This window comes from Carassius auratus, unplaced genomic scaffold, assembly GCF_003368295.1.
Source record: "Carassius auratus strain Wakin unplaced genomic scaffold, ASM336829v1 scaf_tig00214205, whole genome shotgun sequence".
Lineage (NCBI taxonomy): Eukaryota > Metazoa > Chordata > Actinopteri > Cypriniformes > Cyprinidae > Carassius > Carassius auratus.
In genome coordinates this window covers 272,469-295,936 of record NW_020527558.1, presented here as the reverse complement: position 1 = coordinate 295,936, position 23,468 = coordinate 272,469, and the positions used below count along the sequence as shown (strand labels likewise).

At 38.5% G+C, this 23,468-nt stretch overlaps 1 protein-coding gene across 1 annotated transcript in view; it reads left to right on the top strand.

The window, feature by feature from the left end:
• Positions 1-5,445: 5,445 nt before the first annotated feature.
• The window catches only part of LOC113091514 (NACHT, LRR and PYD domains-containing protein 12-like), a 58,370-nt gene continuing 40,347 nt past the window's right edge, over positions 5,446-23,468 (top strand). Inside the window, exons 1-4 of the mRNA XM_026257086.1 lie at positions 5,446-5,496; positions 11,389-11,731; positions 14,109-14,246; positions 14,436-14,483. Coding sequence (XP_026112871.1) covers positions 11,476-11,731; positions 14,109-14,246; positions 14,436-14,483 — 442 coding nt within the window. The 5' untranslated portion in view covers positions 5,446-5,496; positions 11,389-11,475. The remainder of the gene's footprint in view (positions 5,497-11,388; positions 11,732-14,108; positions 14,247-14,435; positions 14,484-23,468) is intronic.

Below are 23,468 nucleotides of genomic sequence, written 5' to 3'. Positions count from 1 at the left end.
GTGCGACTGTGGAGAGAGTGAGCAGCACCAAGTTCCTGGGTGTGCACATCACAGAGGACCTCTCCTGGACTGAAAACACTGCAGCACTGGCCAAGAAATCACAACAGCGTCTCTACTTCCACCGCAAAATGAGGAGAGCCAGAGCCCCACCCCCCATCATGTACACCTTCTACAGAGGGAACATTGAGAGCATCCTGACGGGCTGCATCACTGTGTGGTATGGCACCTGCAAAGCGTCCTGCCGAAAGACACTGCAACGCATAGTGAGAGCAGCTGAGAAGATCATTGGTGTCTCTCTCCCCTCCCTCCAGGACATCTATGGAACCCGTCTCACCCGCAAAGCCCTCTGCATCAAAGGTGATCCCACTCACCCATCACACAGCTTCTTCAGTCTGCTGCCATCAGGGAGGGGACTGCGGAGTCTCCAGGCCAGGACCAGCAGACTGAAGGACAGCTTCATCCACCAGGCTGTCAGGAAGCTGAACTCCCTCCCAAACCTGCCCCCCCTCCCCTATTCTTCCCCAGGCACCACTGAACTATGACCCCCCCCCCCCCCCCCAAACACACACACACACACACACTAATTATATGATGGCATTCACTAGTCACTTGTGCAGAATTGGTCTGCTCACTCACTCAACTGACGTCATTCCGCTACCTCATCAGTCAGTTAAATAACTGCTCTTGGTCACTTGTCACTTGTTACTTTAATCAGAGTTAATAAGATATTCTTAATAAGTGATTTTTTGCACTAAAAAAATCTTCTAACTGCACTGTTGTTCACTTCATTGATTTGCACTATATCTGCCATTTACCTTGCGCTGCTTTATTTAACTTTATTTTTAACTTTATTTTTAATTTTATTATATGTCTTTTTTTATCATTCCCTTACTGTATAGTTGTATCTACATTTTATATTTGATCTAGTTTTTTTTTAGGCTTTAATGTTAATGTTATCTGTATGCACCGGGGTCTGAGAGTAACGCAATTTCGATTCTCTGTATGTATGTACTGTACATGTGGAAATTGACAATAAAGCAGACTTGAACTTTCAGATGTGGAGCGCAAAGTGAATTCCTTATTATGGCAAATTAGCTCAAAAGGGAAATGTATGTAAATAATTACTATTAATTATGATTACAAATATTTATATCTCTTGCCAGAAGTAACTGTCCTAAAAATTATATTAACATCAAGTCATCTGTTATTTAGTATCAACTCTAAGAAATATTATTTTCATGGCCACAGAAAATAAATTTCTAACTGTACTAATGCATTAGAGCATGTAGCTTGATCAGGAATCCATCAGTGAACTTGTCAGAAACTTTAATTTGTGCACAAACGTTTTATTAACTAAACATTAACACAACTAGTCCTAACAAACACACTCACACATACATATATTCATAGGCAAAAACTGGAAAGCAAAAATGAGTGATTAAATTAAATAAAAATTAATGCATCTATGAAAGAGAGGCAGTTAATCAACCTGAACAGAGAACCAGCAGTGAATAATTAGGTCTACTGCTTATACTTAACCTCTGTTTCATTCATACAAATGATACTTGGCTTGTCTTGACTGATTAACGAGCATCCGGATGCAGATTCTGATGGAAGTCTTTAGATGCTAAAGATACTCCATAGATGTTATTTTGACTTAGTGGTGATCAGGAGAGTTTTCTCCCAGATGGAAAGTGGAGACATGGCTGTAGTCAAGGGGACGATTCCAGGATTTAGGGTCCCACACGAGCAGCAAACAGAAGACAAAGCTGATGGAATCATGAGAAGTCATCCTTGTCTGTTTCAGTTGGTAAATAAAACAGAGATTCTAAATTCAACTGGGTCATAAAGTTGATCTGGTTACTGTGGTAAACAGAAGTCTGTTCTGTTCTTTTGGGTTATTTGAATTTGTGGGAGTGTCCTATAGACCCTCATGGTTGGATTGTTTGATATAGAGTGATTGTGGATTACTTGTTAAAAATAACTAAAAAATAATTAGTCTGATTTGTCCATATGTTACAGTATATTATTAGAGAAAGAAATGCTTCCCCAACTGCTCTCATATTTAAATTCAGCAAAGCTATTTGAACCTTTTCACTCAGGGTTTACAGCCTACTATAAAGTCTTGCTAATCTTGCTAAAAGTGACCACTATAGCCCCTTTCACACTGCACGTCGGACCCGCAATATTCCCGTAACATTGCCTGGTCGCCTTCTGTGTGAAAGCAACCACGTCCCGGAATTGATTACCGAATCGAACCCGGGTCGGGGACATAGTAACATTGCGGTAATCGATCCGGAACGAGCGCTGTGTGAACAAAAGCCAGATCTAATTCGGTATCGAAGTGATGACGCGCGTTATCACGCGACTTTTTTACCGGCTGTTTTGAAGGAAGATCAACATTCGCGACGAAAACATATGTGCAAACTGTAATGAAGCAGAGATCAGTTAGTTCCTCACTTTCCGCGCTGACGGCGAGATCGTTTGCTTGCTTCGGTTAAAGTATAACGTGCCAAGCTTTGTCGACTCGTACATTACACGTCACGCGCTGATGTCACGTGTCGTTACGGGATCTTCAAGGGTTGTGTGTGAAAGCACGCACATATACCGGGTCATCACTGGCAGTGTGAAAGTGCCAAATCTAGCGACCAGGGAACAATTACAGGAACACTTTACCCCTGTATTTGCCGGAATGGCAGTGTGAAAGGGGCTTAAGTATTATTAGTGGTTGACTCAGGGATAAGCACTGTATTGTTGCTAATCAATCTTAATCGATCTGCCTTTGATGTATTATATCATAGTATCCTTCTTTCTCGTATAGTTGAAAACCATTGCTCCAGGAAATACTATTAGGAAAATGAGATCCTGAATAAAATACAAGCTTTGTTAGGGCCCTAAAGCAAGTGAACGTAAGGAAAACAGCTGGACCTTATGGGATTTCTGGTCGTGTTCTGAAGTCCTGTGCTGATCAGCTCGCTGGTTTGTTTACATCCATTTTTAATGAGTCTCTTGCTACTTCGGTGGTTCCCACCTACTTTAAAAAAAATCTGTCATCATCCCTGTGCCTAAGAACAATAACCCCTCTTGTCTGAATTACTATCGTCCAGTTACTCTCACATCAATAGTCATGAAGGTTTTAGATGGACTGGTAAAGAAAAACATTTTCTCTTCCAACCCTGATACTTTAGACCCTCTTCAGTTTCACCCCAATAGATCCACTGATGATGCCATCTTTCACATCCTGCACTCTTCTCTCACGCACATTGGCAGCAATAACAGGAACTATGTAATGCTGCTATTAATCAACTATAGCTCAGCTTTCAATACTATAGTCCCCACTCTGCAACCTGATTCAAGACTTCCTCACAGGCAGACCTCAAGTTGTGAAAGTGGGCCAATTCACCTCTAACTCCATCACCTTGAATGCAGGAGCCCCACAGGGCTGTGTCCTAAATCCAATGCTTTACTCTCTCTACACACATGACGGAGTGTCTTCCCAAAGCTCCAAATCTATAATCAAATTTACTAATGATACTGTCTTTCTGGGCCTCATTTACGACAATAATGAAACTGCATACTTGGATGAGGTAGAAAAACTAAGATCATGGTGCCAGGACACATTTGTCTCTCTTTGAATGTGAGCAAAACTCTAAAGAGTTAATTGTGGACTTCAGGAAGAGACAGCAGCAGCCCTATACTCCTCTTATGATCAGTGGGACTCCTGTGGAGAGGGAGAGCAGCTTCAAGTACCTAGGTGTTAAACATCAACAAGGACCTGACTTGGACTACTCACATTCAAACTCAGGTTAATAAAGCCAAGCAAAGACTGTTCCATCTGCGACAGCTGAGGAACTTCAGGGTCTCACCAGCAATCCTGAAAACTTTCTATTCAGAGGCCATAGGGAGTGTATTGACTGAGTGCATCTCAGTGTGGTATGGGAACAGCTCCAGTCAAGACTGCAAAGCCCTGCAGTGAGTTGTGCGCTTAGCTGAGCGCATCTCAGGATCTGCTCTTCCCTCTCTGCAGGACATCTACATCAAATGCTGCAAAAGCAGAGCTGTTAAAATCAGCAAGAACTGCATCCACCCCAGTAACCATCTTTTCACTTTGCTGCCATCTGGTCAGTGCTTCCATAGCCTGATGGCAAAAACCGAGAGACTTAGTAGGAGTTTTCCCCCAGGCCATCAGGCTCCTAAACTCAAAACCAGCCTCTTAACATCTACATGTCTCCACTTAATATTCACTTAATAATCTGTAAGTTATTCATTACTCTTTAGGTCTTATTGACAGTGTCACTGCACACAGCACTTTTTTTCCTTTCCCTTTTTTTTTTTTGGTATTGCATCCAGTTTTTGCTGCACTGGATTTGAGAACAAAAAAAGTAGTAATCAGTGAACTTTCTCAAGCTCAACAATGACAAAACTGAAATACTTATTTTTGGTCCCACAAATTATAGATGTTACCTGGTCGTTTTCCTCCAGTTTCACCCCAGGTAAGACATCTGTGTGTCATTCTCGACTTTTGAGTTTTAATCAGTCAAACAAACTAAGCAGTAAAGGAAAGTTTTATCAGTTATAAATAATTTCTAAATATTTTATCTTTTATCTTTTCAGGATCTGGAAAAAGTTGCTCACATTTTTATTACCTGGTAAAGATGTATTTTTGTATATAGGCTATTGTTGTAATTTTCTCTATCTTGGTCTTCGTCAATCTTTGATCTTATGATCTACAATCATCACTTTACCGGCTTCCAATTAATTCTACAATCTAGCTTAAAACTTTGTTTTAAAGCCCTCTGTGATCTGGCCCCATCATATATTAAAGATCTTACCCTCCCTCACTCATCTAGCAGATCTTTAAGATCTTCTGATAAAGCACTTCTGCATATGGCTCATGATTTTGTCTCAAATTAAAAGGCTGATGAAGCTTTTATGATCCTTCTCACCTGGAATCAGCTCTCTTCACATCTGTCTTGTACCTTCTCTCATCCTTTTAAATCTAGGCTTAAACATCTCTCTGTTCTCTGCTGTTTTACAGTATTTATTTTAGGTTGTTTTCTATTATTTATGCTGTTTTGTCATAATTTACCTAATTCAGTACTGCTGTGTATAAATATGTGATCTATAAAGACACTTTACCTACTAAAATAAAATGATTTAGCAGTAAGAATATCATTCTCACAACATAAACTGAGACAGTTATTTTTAAATAACAGTGATATAGAGTCATAACTTCCTACACAATGTCAGAAATACTCTTTATACATACCTGGATGAATTCTAACTGTCACATTAAAGTTTTATTAAAGTGTCAGTGTTTCCTGACAATCAAACTTTCATTTGAACTGACTGAATAACAGCAGATGAGAGTTTAGATGACTGACTGTCATTCTTCTCATTCTCACGTCTCTTCCTGGTAGAAGTGATATAAATTTCAGAGCTGCTGTTCAACACGACACTTCAGAGGAAGACAAAGACAGAAGTACAAACATTGAGGTGAGTGTTTCATCTTTCTCTAGTTGTTTTCATGTATGAATTTCATCTTAAGATGTGTCATTGGTCACTTTGTGCTGCTTTAATGCTGTGCTGAAGTTGTTTTGATGGTTTTATTTATAACTCTACATGGTGTGTTCAAACAGATGATCAAGTAGTTTAACATTCATTGGACATTAGTTTTGTTTTGCCAATTAAACTCTTTGCTTCTGTTATGTTTTGAACCCAAACTATCTCAGATAATCATAAATATATGTCCTTTACGTTGCACAAGGCTTAATTTTTAGGGGAAAAAATGTAAAAAAAAATAAATAAATAAAATTACCCATGTAAATTAATTAAACAATTTAACTATGTGTCATTATAATATAAAACCAATAATAAAATGTTCAGAAAAACATCCTTGTTATTGCACAAAGCTCCATTTTTGGAATTACCATTTTATGTGTTTTATAATATATAATATTGCCATTAAGGTGATAGTGTTGTACAAAAAACATGGGAGAGTGATACAAATGATAATAATGTTCTGAATATTTTACAGTTGGTTTGATTACTTTATCTCAAACAGTGTCAGAGTTGAATTAATTTAAGGGGGTACAGTATATAAAACTTGAAAAATATGGTTTAACTACTATATATAAAAACAATTCAGGCATAATCTGAAAAAGCAAGCCTTGTGTATTATAGGGAAAAATATTCAGAATTTGTTACTGTTAGTTTGATGTTTTAAGGAATATGATACACACCACCATTTAAATGCGGCTGCAATCATTTTTTCTTAATGAGGTCATTTTCACATCTTAAATTATATGAAAGCTCCCATTAAAATCACTGAAGTTGTCAAGTTGCTCTTTTTTTACAATGTGTGTATGTTGTTGATTATAATGAGAGAACTTGAGTCTAAACATGAGGATGTTTTATTTATTAGTCCATTCAGAGTCAATTATTTATCTAAATCGTGCAGGTTTAATTTTAATGGAAATAATGGAAGTGAAATTATACAGTGCCTCACGTGTTACTAAAATAAAGGAAATAATTAATAAAACACACAACAATTTCTTAATCAGTGTACAGACAGATATCTTTTTCCCAAGAAGTTATCTGTCAAAATAAATGACAGGTTAACGAATAAAGTAGTGTGTGAGAAAAATGCATGTTGCTTTATTAAAGGAATTTTAAAATATAGGCCTAATATGTGAGAATATTGATATTTTGCATATTAATCCATGTAGTCTATCACACTAAAATAGGCTACCACTTTTAATGCTCCAATGCAAAGTAAACCACTTTTTTTTTTTTTATATAATATAACACATAATTCATATAATGTAAATAATACTGCACACCTTTTAAATGTGTCAAATCTAAAATATGGTTTAATACCATGTAGATTAGAGAAGATATAAGCACAGACTCAGGCACAGGCTTGACATTTATCCTGCTTGAATTCATTCTAAGAAATGCACATAACTTCAAGTAATAAACTTTCATCTGTGAATATTAATTATTTTAACTACAGTGTTTTTCTTTCATTTTCCTCGACTGCAGCCGTCAAATGTAACACATCGGTGATTGGTATTGGCAAAAATATGCTTTGAAGTAGAGCTGGGTTTCCGATGGGTTCGGGCTCGACTTATATCATATGATATTATTTATATTATTTTACACTGGCTTGGGCCGGGCTCAGGCAGGCACTCAAAGTTTTGATCATGTTTATAATGAGAATAATTAGCCAGTGGGTTTTTATTGCTAGATGCACTATCAGTGAGCGCGGGAACGCGCTGAAGCCATCTACAGGGGATTCATCATCATGATCATTTTCCTCCACAAAAACATGTACGCCTAGCTTAATCTTGGTGAGTAAAGGCTTTTCAAATGATAACAAAATCGAAGAGTCCTAAATGCATAATGTATACAGAGTATATAGGAAAATGTTGGCACTATTTTTTTATTTCCCGTGTTCACCCTTACATCTAACCTGAATGCAAATAATACGCATATTTTGGTGTACTGTCCTGGGGGAGGAGCCCGGACCCAAAGAACTCCCCCATCCCTAATTTGGGATAAAAATAGCTTAGAAGTGAGGAGATGCGGTGCAGGAGGGATGCCGAAAAACTGTCGTAGGATAGGAGGTAGGAAGGCTGCATATATATATATATATATATTGTGACGAGTCAGCTGCCTCCTCCCCTGATTGTCACCGGCACCCCGTCCTAAATCGCTGCCCTCCACCAGGCTCCCGACTGGTGTGGGTGTGTGAGAGGAGGGGCGCTGGACGAATCAGGGCTGGCGGCGTGTGATGGGGCACACCTGAAGGAAGTGGAGCCTCATCACCGCCGCTGTTTAAAAGCCCAACGCGCCTCTCCTCAGGAGACCGGTCTCTTCTCCGTGCATGCACACTGGTGTCTTCGTGGGTCCAGGAAGGGTGCGTTGAGGGACTCCCGCGCCACCAAGATGTGAGCTGCCGGACCTGCGATCCGGATGGGAACCGCACCCGTACACACGGCCGACGGGCCAGGATGCCGGGCCGTCCATCCCCTACCAGCGCCGCGGCCAATGAGAGAGACACGGCCGCTAGGAGAAGCCGCCGCCCCTCGCGCCCCGGACCGAGGAGGGGAGCGCGTGTGGCCGCCGGACTCCGCCCCTTGCCTGGACCCTTCCTCGATGAACACTGCCCGACCTACACAAACTTTCCCCCTTTGGCCACTTTTTTTCCCTGTGTTATTTTATGATTTCTGTTAATAAAAGCCTCTCCGAGGCCTGATGCCACGCCCACTGTGTCTGTCTTGTGCTCCTCCCGTGACAATATATATATATATATATATATATATATATATATATATATATATATATATATATATATATATATATTCATACATACACACACTTGTTGTGCTAGTTTAGATGGTTAGCTAAATGAGATGCACCTGTGCCAAATTGGATGATTATCTGATCGTGCTCCTCCCGAACCTTCTTAATAAAACATCAAGACGATCAAATTTGAACACATCCACCACAAAAACAGACTTCATTTTACAGTTCACTGTATAGTAAGTGTTAAACAGCAGAGTTACAGAAATACAAGTAACTCCCAGATATAGAACAACTCCTTAAAAGTGTTCATAAATCCATATAGTTTGATCACTTTGCATTTAGATCTTGGAAAAGTAGAGCTGAATAGCTTTATACAATAATAATGAATTCTAATGATTCCCACATAACCTGTGATTTCATGCTTGTGCTGAAATCATCTGAAGTTTAAAGGTTAGAGGTTTAACTGAAGTAAAATATCCGTGACAAACAACAGGTTTATTAATGAAGGAAAAAGTGATCTGGTCAACAATCCCCACAGGATTTGTATGGAAGCAGGTAAGACACAGTGGCACAGTTTATCAGGTAATGTCCGGTTTCCTCCTGATGAGCCATGGGAAACCACAGAGCTTAGGTGCGTTGAGTAATGGAGATGTTATCCTGGTAGGAGATCGCTGGTTAGCAAATGTGCAGGTAGTCCGGAAATTCAGCACAGAAGCTATGAGGCCAGACAAACACAGAGGGAGAATGCAGAGATAAAGGGAACTAACTTGATTGGCAGAGACAGGTTGCAGTGATTAGTAAGCAGATGAGAATACCTGATAATATGGGATATATAAATGTAATTTATGGATAACATGGTGTACACATTTATTTTGAATACGTTACTCATTTTCAGGTGAGGTAAGGGGAAAGGGAGGACTCCTTTTGGGGAGTTTTATTAGAGTTAAAAAAGGAATAAATTTAATACAAAAATTAAACTCGGAAAACAGTCCAAGCAGGCAGTGGCAGGACTGGAAGAAAAATCATCCTTGACGGGAAACCATCCACAATAAAGTAGCACAGCACTGAGAACGCAAGGGGAATAAATAGGGAAGGAAATGAAGTGGGTAAGGAGAGCATGTGCGGCAAGTCAGTCAGCTCAGGTAACAAGAAGGGCAGGGTTTAGACAATGGACAGCGCAGCACATGAATAGAAACATAGAAACAAACAAAACCAAGCCATGTGTCTGCACAAAACATGACACAAGAACACACAGCCAATAAGAGCTTTTCAGCAAGAATTTAGATACTTAGGTTTGATTCAATAAAGGACTAAGTGTCACAGTCCCTAGTGTTGCACTGATACTGATTCATTGGTGAGAAGAAAAATGGCTGCTACTGTATAAGCCTTTATCACCAGGATGCATCATCATTTGTGTACCTTAGCATCAAAAAATGCTAATTTTACCAAGGTAACCTGGCCAAAAATGTATATTTTAACCCCGGGAACCTCCTTGAAAACGCGATTGGCCAAGTTTTGAGAAGCATCTGGGCAGGATTTGTTGTGAAAACCTGGCCACCCTGATCTGAACTAATGTGCTGGAGATATACTTCTAATTACAGGAGCGTCTTTACTGATGAGATGAGCATGAAAATCGCATTTGATTTTTTTTTACAACCCTACTGTATACAATTACTCTGCCTCAGAAGCCTGTCCAAAACCAGTTCATGAGGTGAACTGTGCAAAAAACGCTGCCTGCAAGACATTACCTGATACTCAGTCAGCTTCCTAAAGTTTATTCAGCCATAGACTGTATAAAAACATGGGCAATCGAAAATTGGCAAAAGGCAGGAGTTAGTTGCTGAAGCCACGCCCACCTAGCTCGATAGCAGTGTCAGCAGTGGCAATCCACCTGTCACTCAAGTGGCCAAGCCCTTAATTATGCAAAGCTTAAAGGGTTAGTTCACCCAGATAGCAAAATTATGTAATTAATAACTTACCCCCATGTTATTTCAAACCTGCAAGACCGTTTATCTTTGGATCACAGTTTAAAATATTTTAGATTTAGTCCGAGAGCTCTCAGTCCCTCCATTGAAGCTGTGTGTACGGTACACTGTCCATGTCCAGAAAGGTAAGAAAACATCATCAAAGTAGTCCATGTGACATCCGTTAGAATTTTTTGAAGCATCGAAAATACATTTTGGTCCAAAAATAGCAAAAACTACGACTTCAGCATTGTCTTCTCTTCTGTGTCTGTTGTGTGAGAGAGTTCCAAGCAAAGCAGTTTGTGATATCCGGTTCGCAAACAAATCATTAGATGTAACCGGATCTTTTTGAACTAGTAAACCAAATCGAACTGAATCGTTCTAAACGGTTCGCATCTCTAATACGCATTAATCCACAAATGACTTAAGATGTTAACTTGTTTAATGTGGCTGACACTCCCTCTGAGTTCAAACAAACCAATATCCCGGAGTAATTCATTTACTCAAACAGTACACTGACTGAACTGTTGTAATGAACACCGAGCCGAGCCAGATAACGAACAATAGACTGACTCGTTCTCGAGTAAAGAACCATTTCTGTCAGACGCATCCGATTCGTGAACCGAGGAGCTGATGATACTGCGCATGTGTGATTCACCGTGAAGCAGACCGACACACAGAGCATCTGAACCGAACTGATTCTTTTGGTGATTGATTCTGAACTGATTCTGTGCTAGTGTTATAGACTGTCTGAAAGATTTAGCACTTACGCAGCACAGTGATTTTCATTAAATTGTGGTACACATTTCACAGGATTATTATGGCACGGTATAGAGATATCGCTCTAGTTAAATCAACTAGACTTTCATTTTCATGGTTCAGATCACCTAGTCTGAGTACAAAGCTAATTCTGCTCTGATCTAAGAGAAACCTCTGCAGCCTATCTGTTCTTCTCCTAACAGTGTATTTCAGTGTGGTCTGTCTGCCTCTGTTTGTCACCTCTATTTCAATCTCAATCATTTTACTCAGAGGTATGACAGATACATTATGTGTGGGTCTTTTGAGGACAAACAGTATTTTCAGCATATTTACACACAACTCTGACACTTCATAGGTCTCTCAGCTTGACTTTTGAAGTCGCTGGAGGAATTGGTCTAAGAAGATCTGAAGAAGTTTCAGTGGCACTATATCAGCGTCTGAAATGGAGGATGCAGAAGTACTGCTTCTGAAGTCACTGGAGGAATTGGGAAAAGAAGATCTGAAGAAGTTTCAGTGGTACTTAAAGAAACAGGACCGTATATCAGCATGTGAAATGGAGGATGCAGATCGGTTAAAAACAGTGGATAAGCTGGTGGTGTGTTTTGGACCAGAAGAAGCTGTGAAGATCACGGTCAGCATCCTGAAGAAGATAGGAATGAATGACCCAGCTCAGCAGCTGGAGAACAAACACAAGCAAGGTGACATTTAACTCACTGTGACTGTAACACGAACTGTAACGTGTCATTGTTTAGCAGTGTAACTGTTTGACTTACACTTTCCTCTGTGCTCTGCTGAAGTGTTTGTGTGATTCATGTTTCCCAGTCAGTGATCCCCTCTCTCTCTCTCCCTCTCTCTCTAAATAAAACAGCAATTACATAACACAGCCCAACAGTAGCAGGTCTTACACAAATAAATTTAATAGAACTATGAGCCCCAGTTTACAAGTTTGATTAAAACGTTTTATACTGTAATATAATTTATTTTTATACTCTGATACCAATTTATGCGATGAAATAATTTAGTATCATCAATCCATCATTACAATCACAAAAACAAAAAGTACGGTAACACTTTAGAATACTGTTTCTTACTGCATAACTAATAAGGAATTATTGAAGAACTAACAGGTTATTATTCTGTTAACTACTAAAGAAGATGTGTTAACTAATCATCATGTAACATAATTTCATGATTGTGTTAAGTAACAGCTAATCATTAACTAATATATTCTGTCATACCTCCTGAAGAACTACTATTAATTATCTACTAGTTCAATTTCAAGAAATAATAACTATGAATAACGACTTCTGAACAGTTATACGCAAATAATCACTAAAATAATCAGGCTGTGGCCCACAAATCAAGTACTTGAGTAAAAGTACAGATACTCCAATAAAATATTACTCCAGTAAAATTATAAGTTGCCTATTCATTTTAATAATTACTTGAGTAAAAGGACAAGTACAAAGTACTACTACAGTAGCAATTTTGTTACAGTCCACTCATTAGCCTAGAATGGAAATTAAATATGCATTTTTTTGCTTCTAAATGTTTAACTTTTGATTATAAAATGTTTGTTAAATTAGTTTAAATGTGGGCAGTATACATGTTAAAATGGAATAAAATATGCTCTATTAAGAAAAGTTCTCATCTGAAATAAACATCATGAACAAGTTGTGTCGTGTATTTTACAAAGTTTATGATTACTTTTATAGGTTTTTAGAGTGTACGTTTAATTTGATGTTTTCAAAATGATGTAGTAATTATTATTTACTAACAGGTTGACTTTAGAATACTGCAGAATTATCTGATAATTATTTATCAATTAAAAATGGGTTCAACTGTATCAGGTTTGAAATAGGTCCTAGAGAATTATCTAATAATTCTTTATAAATTAATAATGGGTTTCCTATAATTTGTCTTTAGAATACTGTTTTAGGTTTTAAGTAAGTCTTGCAGAATTATTTGATAATTCTTTCTTTAATTACAAATTAGTTACCTGTATTTTAACTTTCCCTCAGTACTTGCCTTAAATACAGGAATTTAATTAATGGTAATGTGGTATATGTTGATAAGGCACACCTACAGTACTGTTAATAAAATATAAAAACTAAGATAAGTTATCGCATGGCACTGGAGTGGTGCTGGTGTTCCTATCAGAAGCTGATTTCTTACAAAACAATTCACTACCCATGAAAAACCTCTATAAAATGTATTGCATTTATTAATATTGTATTTTCATACTACTACTACTAATACTACTAATACTACTGCTAATAACATTTATATGATAGGGTCACAATTCATGTAACTGTAATTGTGATTAACTGTACTTGTGTAAAATTGTGTGTAACTGTTCATTAGTACCGTATTTTCCGGACTATTAGTCGCACTTGAGTATAAGTCGCATCAGTCCAAAAAATGTCATGATGAGGAAAAAACATATATAAGTTGCACTGGACTATAAGTCGCTGATTGAACCGATAGAAATAAACCAAGAGAAAATATTACCGTCTCCAGCCACGAGAGGGCGCTCTATGTTTTCAGTGTAGACTACAGGAGCAATGAGCAGCATAGAGCCCCCTCTCGCGGCTGTAGACGGTAATGTTTTCTCTTGGTTAATTTCTATCGGTTCATGTTAAATTAATTTTGATATATAAGTCAACCTGACTATAAGTCGCAGGACCAGCCAAACTATAAAAAAAGTGTGACTTATAGTCCGGAAAATACGATAGTTACTTCATAGTTATTTTTCTTGAACCTTAACTAGTAGATAATTAATAGTACTTCTTCAGGAGGTATGAGAGAATATATGAGTTATTGATTAACTGTTAAGCTAACTGTTACTTAACACAATCATAAAATTGTTACATTAGTTAACACATCTTCCATAGTTAACAGTAGTGAGTTAAGTGTTAATGAATAATAACCTGTTAGTTCTTCAAATAATTCAAAATAACATATTAGTTATGCAGTAAGAAACAGTATTCTAAAGTGTTACCAAAAGTAAGTTATAAAAAAGTTGTAAAGTATGTACATTTTTGTAGGAATCATAAAGCTTTCTCTCTCTTTCAGCTGATAAATCCCCAGTCCAGATAAGAAGCAGTGCTCAGCCTGGAGCCAATGTTGTTGAAATGAAAGCTGAAACAGGTGCAAGTGTAAATGCTCCTGTACTCGCTAGAAGCACCTACAGTTCACATGCTGCAGGAAACGGTACACTGTCATCACTGTGACAAGACTCACTACTAATACTAGCATTTGAGTAAAGACTGGTAATGGTACATCCTAGTAGTGAGTTAATGGGACACATGATTTAGCACCATTTTAGTGCTATAGAATACTATCTCAATTATTATTATTCTGTATCTTCTGTTTATGTCTCTCATTCTGTATGCATTTCAGATAAACACAAATGCTCCGAGACAGCAGAGAATAACAGAGAAAAACAAGGTAAACCTTTCATGTATGAAAATGTACTGTGCACCTGCTACAATTATATTACTACAATTATAGTTTATCTCCCCATTTACAGATCTAATTTAACAGTAATGAATGTGATAAATTATCATTGCATTGATGCATTTGGCATTATTATTCAGTAACATTATATAGGCTATTTAATGTGCATATTTTCATGAAATTCATGTAGGCATATGGCCAGCACACATCTCATAACTGTTATCTCATAAGTGACCAGTAAAAAAATTATATATACATTAAAGGAATAACTTTATAACAAGCAAGACAAACAAACATGTTTGCATTTTCATGCTCAAAGTGATTCACTGCAGCTTTAACATTGATTTCACGAGCACAGACATTATCGGTACTAAACTGGACAGTCTTTCTTCTAACATTGTGCTCTGAAGAAATGTCTTGATCCCTTTCAGTTTCGAGAATAAATGACAGCAATTGCATGGCAGAGTCTGTTGACAAGTCGTCCATGCCCTGAACCACTAAAGCGTTTGCCATTTGAAACAAGTCATTGTCAGAGAAGAGCAGCAGCGGACAAGAGCACAGAAACGCACGTGTTGCGTTCATATTCTGGGCTCTTCTGCAGAATATGAATTAAGCCATGTTAAGCATAAAAATATGCCCTTTGATAATGTTGATGTTGTCTTAGAAGTAAGCCTATAGTGTTTATGACAAGTGAAATGTGAGAGAAAATAGATTTTCCCTGGTAGATGATTTAGAACATCACTAAACCACATGCGCTTTTCCACTCCACTGCACTACATTTGCATTTTACTGTGTCCCAAGCACGTGTTAAAAAAATGTGGCACTCAAGACAAAAAAAGGTTTTTAAAAGGTTTACATTTTTATTTATTTTATATATATATATATATATATTCTCAAAGCATGTGATTTGTGAATGCCTTTTAGAATGTCCAGTGACAGGACCCCACACACCGCGGGGAAGTCCCGTATACTACCATCTGTAACATCCTTCACAATGCAAAGTGTTCAGCTGTACCATGTGATTGTTAAAGAAGCTATTATATTGTCCCAAAGCTACTATTGTTCTACACATTCATTAAAGTTGATTTTATTTCAGTGAATCATTAACTGGAGACTTCTCTTACCAGATAATTTGAATCAGTGTATTGATGATTTAAGAAAGCCTGTAGTCCAATCAGTAACTAATTACAAATACTTTAGTTACAGTACTTCAATACATTTTTCTTTTCTTTTTTCAGCTAAATTGTGTTACTTTCACTTGAGTTTAAAAAAAATAAAGTATTAAACTTTGCTACATTTATTTTTCACTGAAAGTAAAAAGACAAAGGTGCCAATGGAGAAACAGGGCCGTATTAAAACACTATACCTCAAATGCCCCCCCCAGACATAATTAAGGTGATTTCTCAAATCAAATGTAATTTATTAACTTGTCCAACTACCGTATTTTTCGGACTATAAGTCACACCTAAGTTTAAGTCGCATCAGTCCAAAAATACGTCCTGACAAGGAAAGAAACCTATATAAGTCGCACTGGACTATAAGTCACATTTATTTAGAACCAAGAACCAAGAGAAAACATTGCCGTCTACAGCCGCGAGAGGGCTTCAGTGTAGACTACAGGAGCAATGAGCAGCATAGAGCGCCCTCTCACGGCTTTAGACGGTAATGTTTTAACTTTAACTTCAATGGTAAACAGGGAGAGCAAGCGAGAGTGCAGTCAATCGCTTCTGTGTCATTGTCGTCCTGAACTCATTCTTCACTTGTTTTAAAAAAAACTTTCGATCCCTGGAACATTTTGAATTGTAGCTAAACGTCTAGCGTCCTTGTCTTTCTTTAACTTTCTTTTGGCAAAACACTCAATTGACGTCTGTCCATTTTGATTCATTTTCTGTAGCCATTAAAAAAATGACACATTTGCGCGGCGTACTTGTTGTGGACCAACTCAACTCTTGATTGGGGACGGAAGGGGGGTACTGATAGTTGTCATGTAATCTTTATTTATTTATAATTTATTATTATTATTATTGTTGTTAAGTTAGTGTTCATAAATGGGTTATGTATGGTCTTTAAAGAATTTCAAGTTAACAATAAAACAATTTACAAAAAATATTTTTAAAGCTTGTCATGTGGTGCCCCCCTAGTTGTTGTGAATGGTCGGCCTGGGCCAAGTGCCCTTATGGATAATCCGGCTCTGATAGCTGTACACAAAGCATCTCAGCTCAAGTTTTCAGGCTTATTTGTTCATTAATATTGTCATCAGCGGCTAGTCAACATAGACTCAACTTTCATTACATATATGTCAACTTTTAAAAATCTGAAGTCATTCAACTAACGCACACACAATTTAGTTGAATGGTAAAACTCGCTCTCTTTAGCAATGCATTTAAACTAAATGTATGAAGCAAACTTTGTATGAAGCTGAAATAACCTCAACATTAACAACAAAACTAAAGTAAGAGCCATGTAAACCATGATTTTTCTGTCAGCCATTTTTTACTATAGCAACGGTGGACTCCAGGCATATTTTCGGTGGAATGAAAAAGGAGCATTTTATTAAGTTGGCTTGAGAAAGCCAACTTACTGAAATCCTATTTAAACTTCTCCTTCTTCTTCTTCTGAGCCAAAATTTTCAACTCTATCTCCTACTAGAGCTTTAACTTTACAAACTCCAAACTCGGGTCAGACTTTTCAGACTGATTTGACTTTCAGTTTTCTTAAAAATTAATATTAAAAATCATTTAAAAAAACCATAGACTTACATTGCAGAGTCCTCAAATTGAGCCAAGACTACAGTGGCCCATCTTCAAACATTTTCTTAATTTCTTTCTTCCTTTCTATCTATCTATCTATCTATCTATCTATCTGACTGTTTCTATCTATCTATCTATCTACACATCTAATATTTCTAATCTATCTATCTACCTATCTATCCTAGCAACATGCTAATAATATTAGAAACATGCTAGTTGAATGCTAATCATGCTAGAAACATGTTAACAACATGCTAGTCCCATGCTAATCATGTAAGAATCATGCTAGTCGCATGCGAGTCATGGTAGAAACATGTTAGCGACATGCTAATAATGCTAGAAACATGCTAGTCACATGTTAGTCATGCTAGAAACATGCTAGTCACATGCTAATCATGTTGAAAACATCCTAACAACATGATAATCATGCTAGAAATATGCTAGCAACATGCTAGTCGTATGTTAGCCATGCTAGAAAAATGCTAGGAACATGATAATCATGCTAGAAACAGGGTAGCAATATGTTAATCAGGCTAGAAACATGTTAGGCACATGCTAATCATGTAAGAAACATGTTAGAAACATGCTATCAATATGTTAAGCATGCTAGAAACATGATAGTCACATGTGACAAGCATGTTAGTCATGTTAGAAACGTGCTAGTCACATGCTTATCATGTTAGAAACATGCTAGTTGTATGTTAGTTATGCTAGAAACATGTTAACAACATGCTAATCATGTTAGAAACATGTTAACATGTTACTCATGTTAGAAACATGCTAGTCACATGCTAATCATGCTAGAAACATACTAGCAACATGCTACCAACATGCTAATCATGCTAGAAATATGTTAGCAACATGCTAGTCGTATGTTAGTCATGCTAGAAACATGCTAGCAAAATACTAGTCTCATTTAGTCATGCTAAAAAAATGCTAGCAACATGCTAGTCAAATGCTTATCATGCTAGATATATACTAAAAGCATGCTAGCAAGATGCTAATCATGCTAGAAACATGCTAGTCGAATACTAATCATGTTAGAAACATGCTAGTCGCATGTTAGTCATGGTAGAAACATGGTACCAACATGCTCGAAATGCTAATCATGCTAGAAACATGGTAGTCACATGCGAATCATGCTAGAAACATAAATTAAAATGAAAATTACATTAAATTTATGCATTTAGCAGACGCTTTTATCCAAAGCGACTTACAGTGCATTCAGGCTATGCATTTTTACCTATCATGTGTTCCTGGGGAATCGAACCCCCAACCTTGTGCTTGATAACGCAATGCTCTACCAATTGAGCTACAGGAACGCTAGAAACATGACAGTAAACATGCTTATCATGCTAGCAACAATGCTAGTCGCATGTTAATAATGCTAGAAAAATGCTAGTTGCATGTAAGTCATGTTAGAAACATTCTAGCAAACATGCTTATCATGGTAGCAACAATGCGAATCACATGCTAATCATGTTAAAAACATGCTAGGGACATGTTATTCATGCTAGAAACACGCTAGCAACATGTTAGTCATGCTAGAAATATGTTAGCAACATGCTAGTCGTATGTTAGTCATTCTAGAAACATGCTAGCAATATGTTAATCATGCTAGAAACATGCTAACAACATGAAAAATAAAGATATAAAAAACAAACAAAACAGAACAAAACAGAAATTATTGTTTTTGGTCCCCCAAAAATAAGAAAGGATATTATTAAGGAGCTGGGCAATCACTTCACCTCAATTTCCTCGCAGGTTAGAAACCTGGCGTTATCATAGATTCAGAATTATGTTTTTCTAAACAAATTAATTCTGTCGTGAGGAACAGCTTTCACCAATTACGGGTCATCTCCAAACTTAAAGTTTTTGTCTTTTCAGGATTTGGAGAAGGTTATTCATGTTTTTATCTCTTCTCGTTTAGATTACTGTAATTCACTGTACTCAGGTCTTCCTCAGTCATCGCTTTCACGTCTCCAGTTGGTACAAAATGCAGCTGCAAGGCTGCTGACTGGGGCAAAGGAATATGACCATGTCAATCCAATTTTAGCTTCTCTTCACAGGCTTCCATCCATTTTAGGGGTTCAGTTTAAGATTCTGTTGTTTGTTTTTAAAGCTCTTAACAATCAAGCTCCATGCTATCTTAAAGATCTTATCATCCCTTTGTCATCTACCAGACTTTTAAGATCTGCTGACAGGGCTCTTTTATCTGTCCCTCGTTCCCGTATGAAAACTAAAGGGTGACAGAGGTTGAAAACATATCTTTTCTCCTTAGCATTTTAATTTCACTTCATTGCTGTTTTATTGTATTATGTCTTTTTTTTTCTTACTTTTAATTTGATTTTACATTGATAAGCACTTTGGATAGCTTTGCTATGTTTAATGTGCTATATAAATAAAATGTACTTACTAGCAAAATGCTATCAAGATGATAATCATGATAGCAACATGCTAATCATGCTAGAAATATGTTAGCAACATTCTAGTCGTATGTTAGTCATACTAGCAAACATGCTAGCAAGAGGTTAATCATGATAGAAATATGTTAACAACATGATAATTATTCTAGCAACATGTTAGTGATATGCTAATCATGATAGCAACATGCTAATCATGCTAGAAACATGCTAGCAACATTTTAGTCACATGTTAATCATGCTAAAAAAACATGCTAACAAGATGTTAATCATGCTAAAAAAACAAGCTAACAAGATGTTAATTATTCTAACAACATGTTATTGACATGCTAATCATACTAACAACATGCTAGCAACATGATAATAATGCTAGAAACATGCTAGCAACATATTAAATGTCAAATGTTAATCATGCTTGAAACATAAATTAAAATGAAATTCAATTTATGCATTTAGCAGACGCTTTTATCCAAAGCGACTTACAGTGCATTCAGGCTATCCATTTTTACCTATCACGTGTTCCTGGGGAATCGAACCCCCAACCTTGTGCTTGATAATGCAATGCTCTACCAATTGTGCTACAGGAACACTAAAAACATGCTAGTCTAATGGTAATCATGCTAGAAACATGCCTGCAAACATGCTTATCGTGCTATTCATGCTAGAAACATGCTAGCAACATGCTAGTCATGCTAGAAATATGTTAGCAACATGCTAGTCGTATGTTAGTCATGCTAGAAACATGCTAGCAATATGTTAATAATGCTAGAAACATGCTAACAACATGATAATTATTCGAGCAACATGTTAATGACATGCTAATCATGGTAGCAACATGCTACCAACATGATAATCGTGCTAAAAAACATGTTAACAAGATGTTAATCATGCTAGAAACATGGTAACAACATAATTATTCTAGCAACATGTTAGTGACATGCTAATCATACTAGCAACATGCTACCAACATGATAATCATGCTAGCAACATGATAATCATGCTAGAAACATGCTAGCAACATGTTAGTTGCATGCTAATCATGCTAAAAACATGCTAACAAGATGTTAATCATGCTAGAAACATGCTAACAACATGATAATTATTCTAGCAACATGTTAATGACATGCTAATCATGGTAGCAACATGTTAGTTGAATGAAAATCATGGTAGAAATATACTACCAACATGTTAGCAAAAGATGCTAATCATACTGGAAACATGCTAGCAAACATGTTAATCATGTTCGCAACATGCTAGTCACATGGTAATAATGCTAGAAACATGTTAATCATGATAGAAACATGCTAACAACGTGTTACTCAAATGGTAATCAGGCTAGCGACATGCTTGACATGAGGTTGTAGGCGCTGCGGAGGTCCATCTTGGTGAAGACTGTGGCACCACGGAGATGTTCCAGTGCAGCTGGGATGAGGGGAAGTGAATTTTAGAATTTGACGATTATGTTGTTAAGAGTCCGATAAACAATACAGGGTTGTAAGCCTCCGTCCTTCTTTTCGACGAAGAAGAAACTCGAAGCAGCAGGGGAAGTAAATGGACGAATGTAACCCTGGGCCAGCGCCTCTTTGATGTACTCCTCCATGGCCTTCTCCTCCGGAATGGAAAGGGGGTAGATCCTTCCTTTAGGCACTGGTTCACCCGGAAGCAGATCGATGGCACAGTCCCACAGCCGTTGTGAAGGCAGCTTGGAAGCCCGTTTGGGGAAGAATACGTCACTGAAGGGGGTGTAGCATGTTGGGATGGTAATGGATTTTCCTCCGGGCTCTCAATTGAGGTAGTACAAACTGCAAGAGGTGCAGGGGTAGGTTTGGCTGGGACAGGACAACCGGTGATGCAGCTCTGGAAACAGGAATCGCCCCACTTCAGGACTTTGCCCGTCTTCCACGAGATGACAGGGTTATGCTGCTCCAACCATGGGTGCCCTAGGATGACGTCAGCAGTGGATTCCTCCAGAACCAGCAGATAGATCTCCTCTTGGTGGAGTAGTCTGGTTTGGAGGGTAATGGGACCCACACTATGACGCACACATCTTCTACTCAATGGACTTCCACTTATTATGTGGACCTGATAGGCTGACGGCGTTGCCGTGGTAGCGAGTTTGAATTGACGGCCTGAGATAAAGTTGCCGGCTGACCCAGAATCGAGGAGGCCGGAAACTGGAAGAGAGATGTCAGCGGCAGTAAGTGTCACAACAGTTGGGAGTGGTTTCATTTGATACTGTAGAAGGGAGAATTGCACTCACCATGGGACGAGGAGGACGGACGGGGCAAACACAGATGATATGCCCCAGGGATGCACAGTAGAGGCATAGATTCTGGGCCAGCCGTCTTTGTCTTTCAACCGCAGTGAGTCGATAGGAGTCGACTAGCATAGGTTCGTTGGCTGGTTCTGGGGAGCTGACGGCCTCTGGTCACGCTTGGCCCTGGTGCTCTTCTAAGCATGACTGCATACAGATGGCGAAGCGGATGGAGAGTTGGATGAACCGTTCAAGGCCGATGGTATCCTCGTATGCAGCAAGATGCAACCGCACTCAAGGTTCCAATCCCTGGCGGTAGATAGTCAGCAAGGCCTGTCCGTTCCATCCACTGGTGGCCGCTAGAGTCCTGAACTGAAGAGCATATTCATTGACAGACATTTTTCCCTGTTTAAGGTTATACAGCTTCTCACCAATAGACGAGACCCAAGCTGGTCTGCCAAAAACTTCTTGGAAATGGTAGATGAAGCTGGAATAAGACTGGATAACTGGGTTATTCTGAGTCCAAATTGAATCTGCCCACAGAAGTGCTTTACCTTGCAGTTGAGAAATTACGAATGCTACCTTGGATCTCTCGGTTGGGTACAAGTGCAGCTGCATCTCCAGGACCAGCAAGCATTGGAGAAGAAAACCGCTGCAATCCTCCGCCGCACCAGAGTAGGGCGCCGGCCTGGCCATGGGACTGGCATGCACGTCAAGTGGGGAAGTGCTGGCGTTGCTGGCAGAAGTGCTTGCTGGGGTCGGAGGTGCGGGTAGAGTGGTATATGTCTGACGTAATGCACCGACCAGGTCTTGGAAGGGTCCGTGAGGCTCATGCTTGTGCCGATCGGTGTTGGTCCGGTCTTCTGTTACATAATACCACAGGAGGCTGAGGATAACAGAAAGACAGTTTATTCAGGCTCAAGCAGAGGAGCGGGTAGAGCTGGGTAAAGTGATGTGGAGACTGGCTGTGATGAAGGGATCCGTAGTAGATGGGTAGAGATGTCAAAGGAGGGATGTGTACCACACACACACACAGGGATGGCTGGGAACTTCTGGAGATCGCTGGAGACAGGTAAGTAGAGATAGAGTTAGTCCTTAGAGTTAGCATAAAGGTAAGACCTTGTTGCGAACGAGACCGGATGGTGAGTGCGTGTCTGTGGTATTTGTAGTGCCGAGGTGATTGGATGTTGATGAGGGTCAGGTGGAAGTGCTCAGAACTGAGGTGAGGGCGTGCGCTGTGAATGAATGGAGGTGGAACCTGGCGTGTCTGTAACACAGATGTAGATTGCAGAAATGTATTAAATTTAGAGGTCGACCGATTGTGGATTTGACCGATAGCTAGGTTGGACCACACTGGGCGATACTGATTAATCAACTGATAGTTTTTAAAATGAATACTGAACGAGAACTAAAATAGTGCTTTACTATTTAAAAAAAACACAGTACTGAATCTACTGTGTTCATGAATAATATTAAATATGAATTATACAGTAGGAGGCCAACCAAACTGTGCTTTCTACTGCTGCGAGTGCCACCGCCATCATGTTTG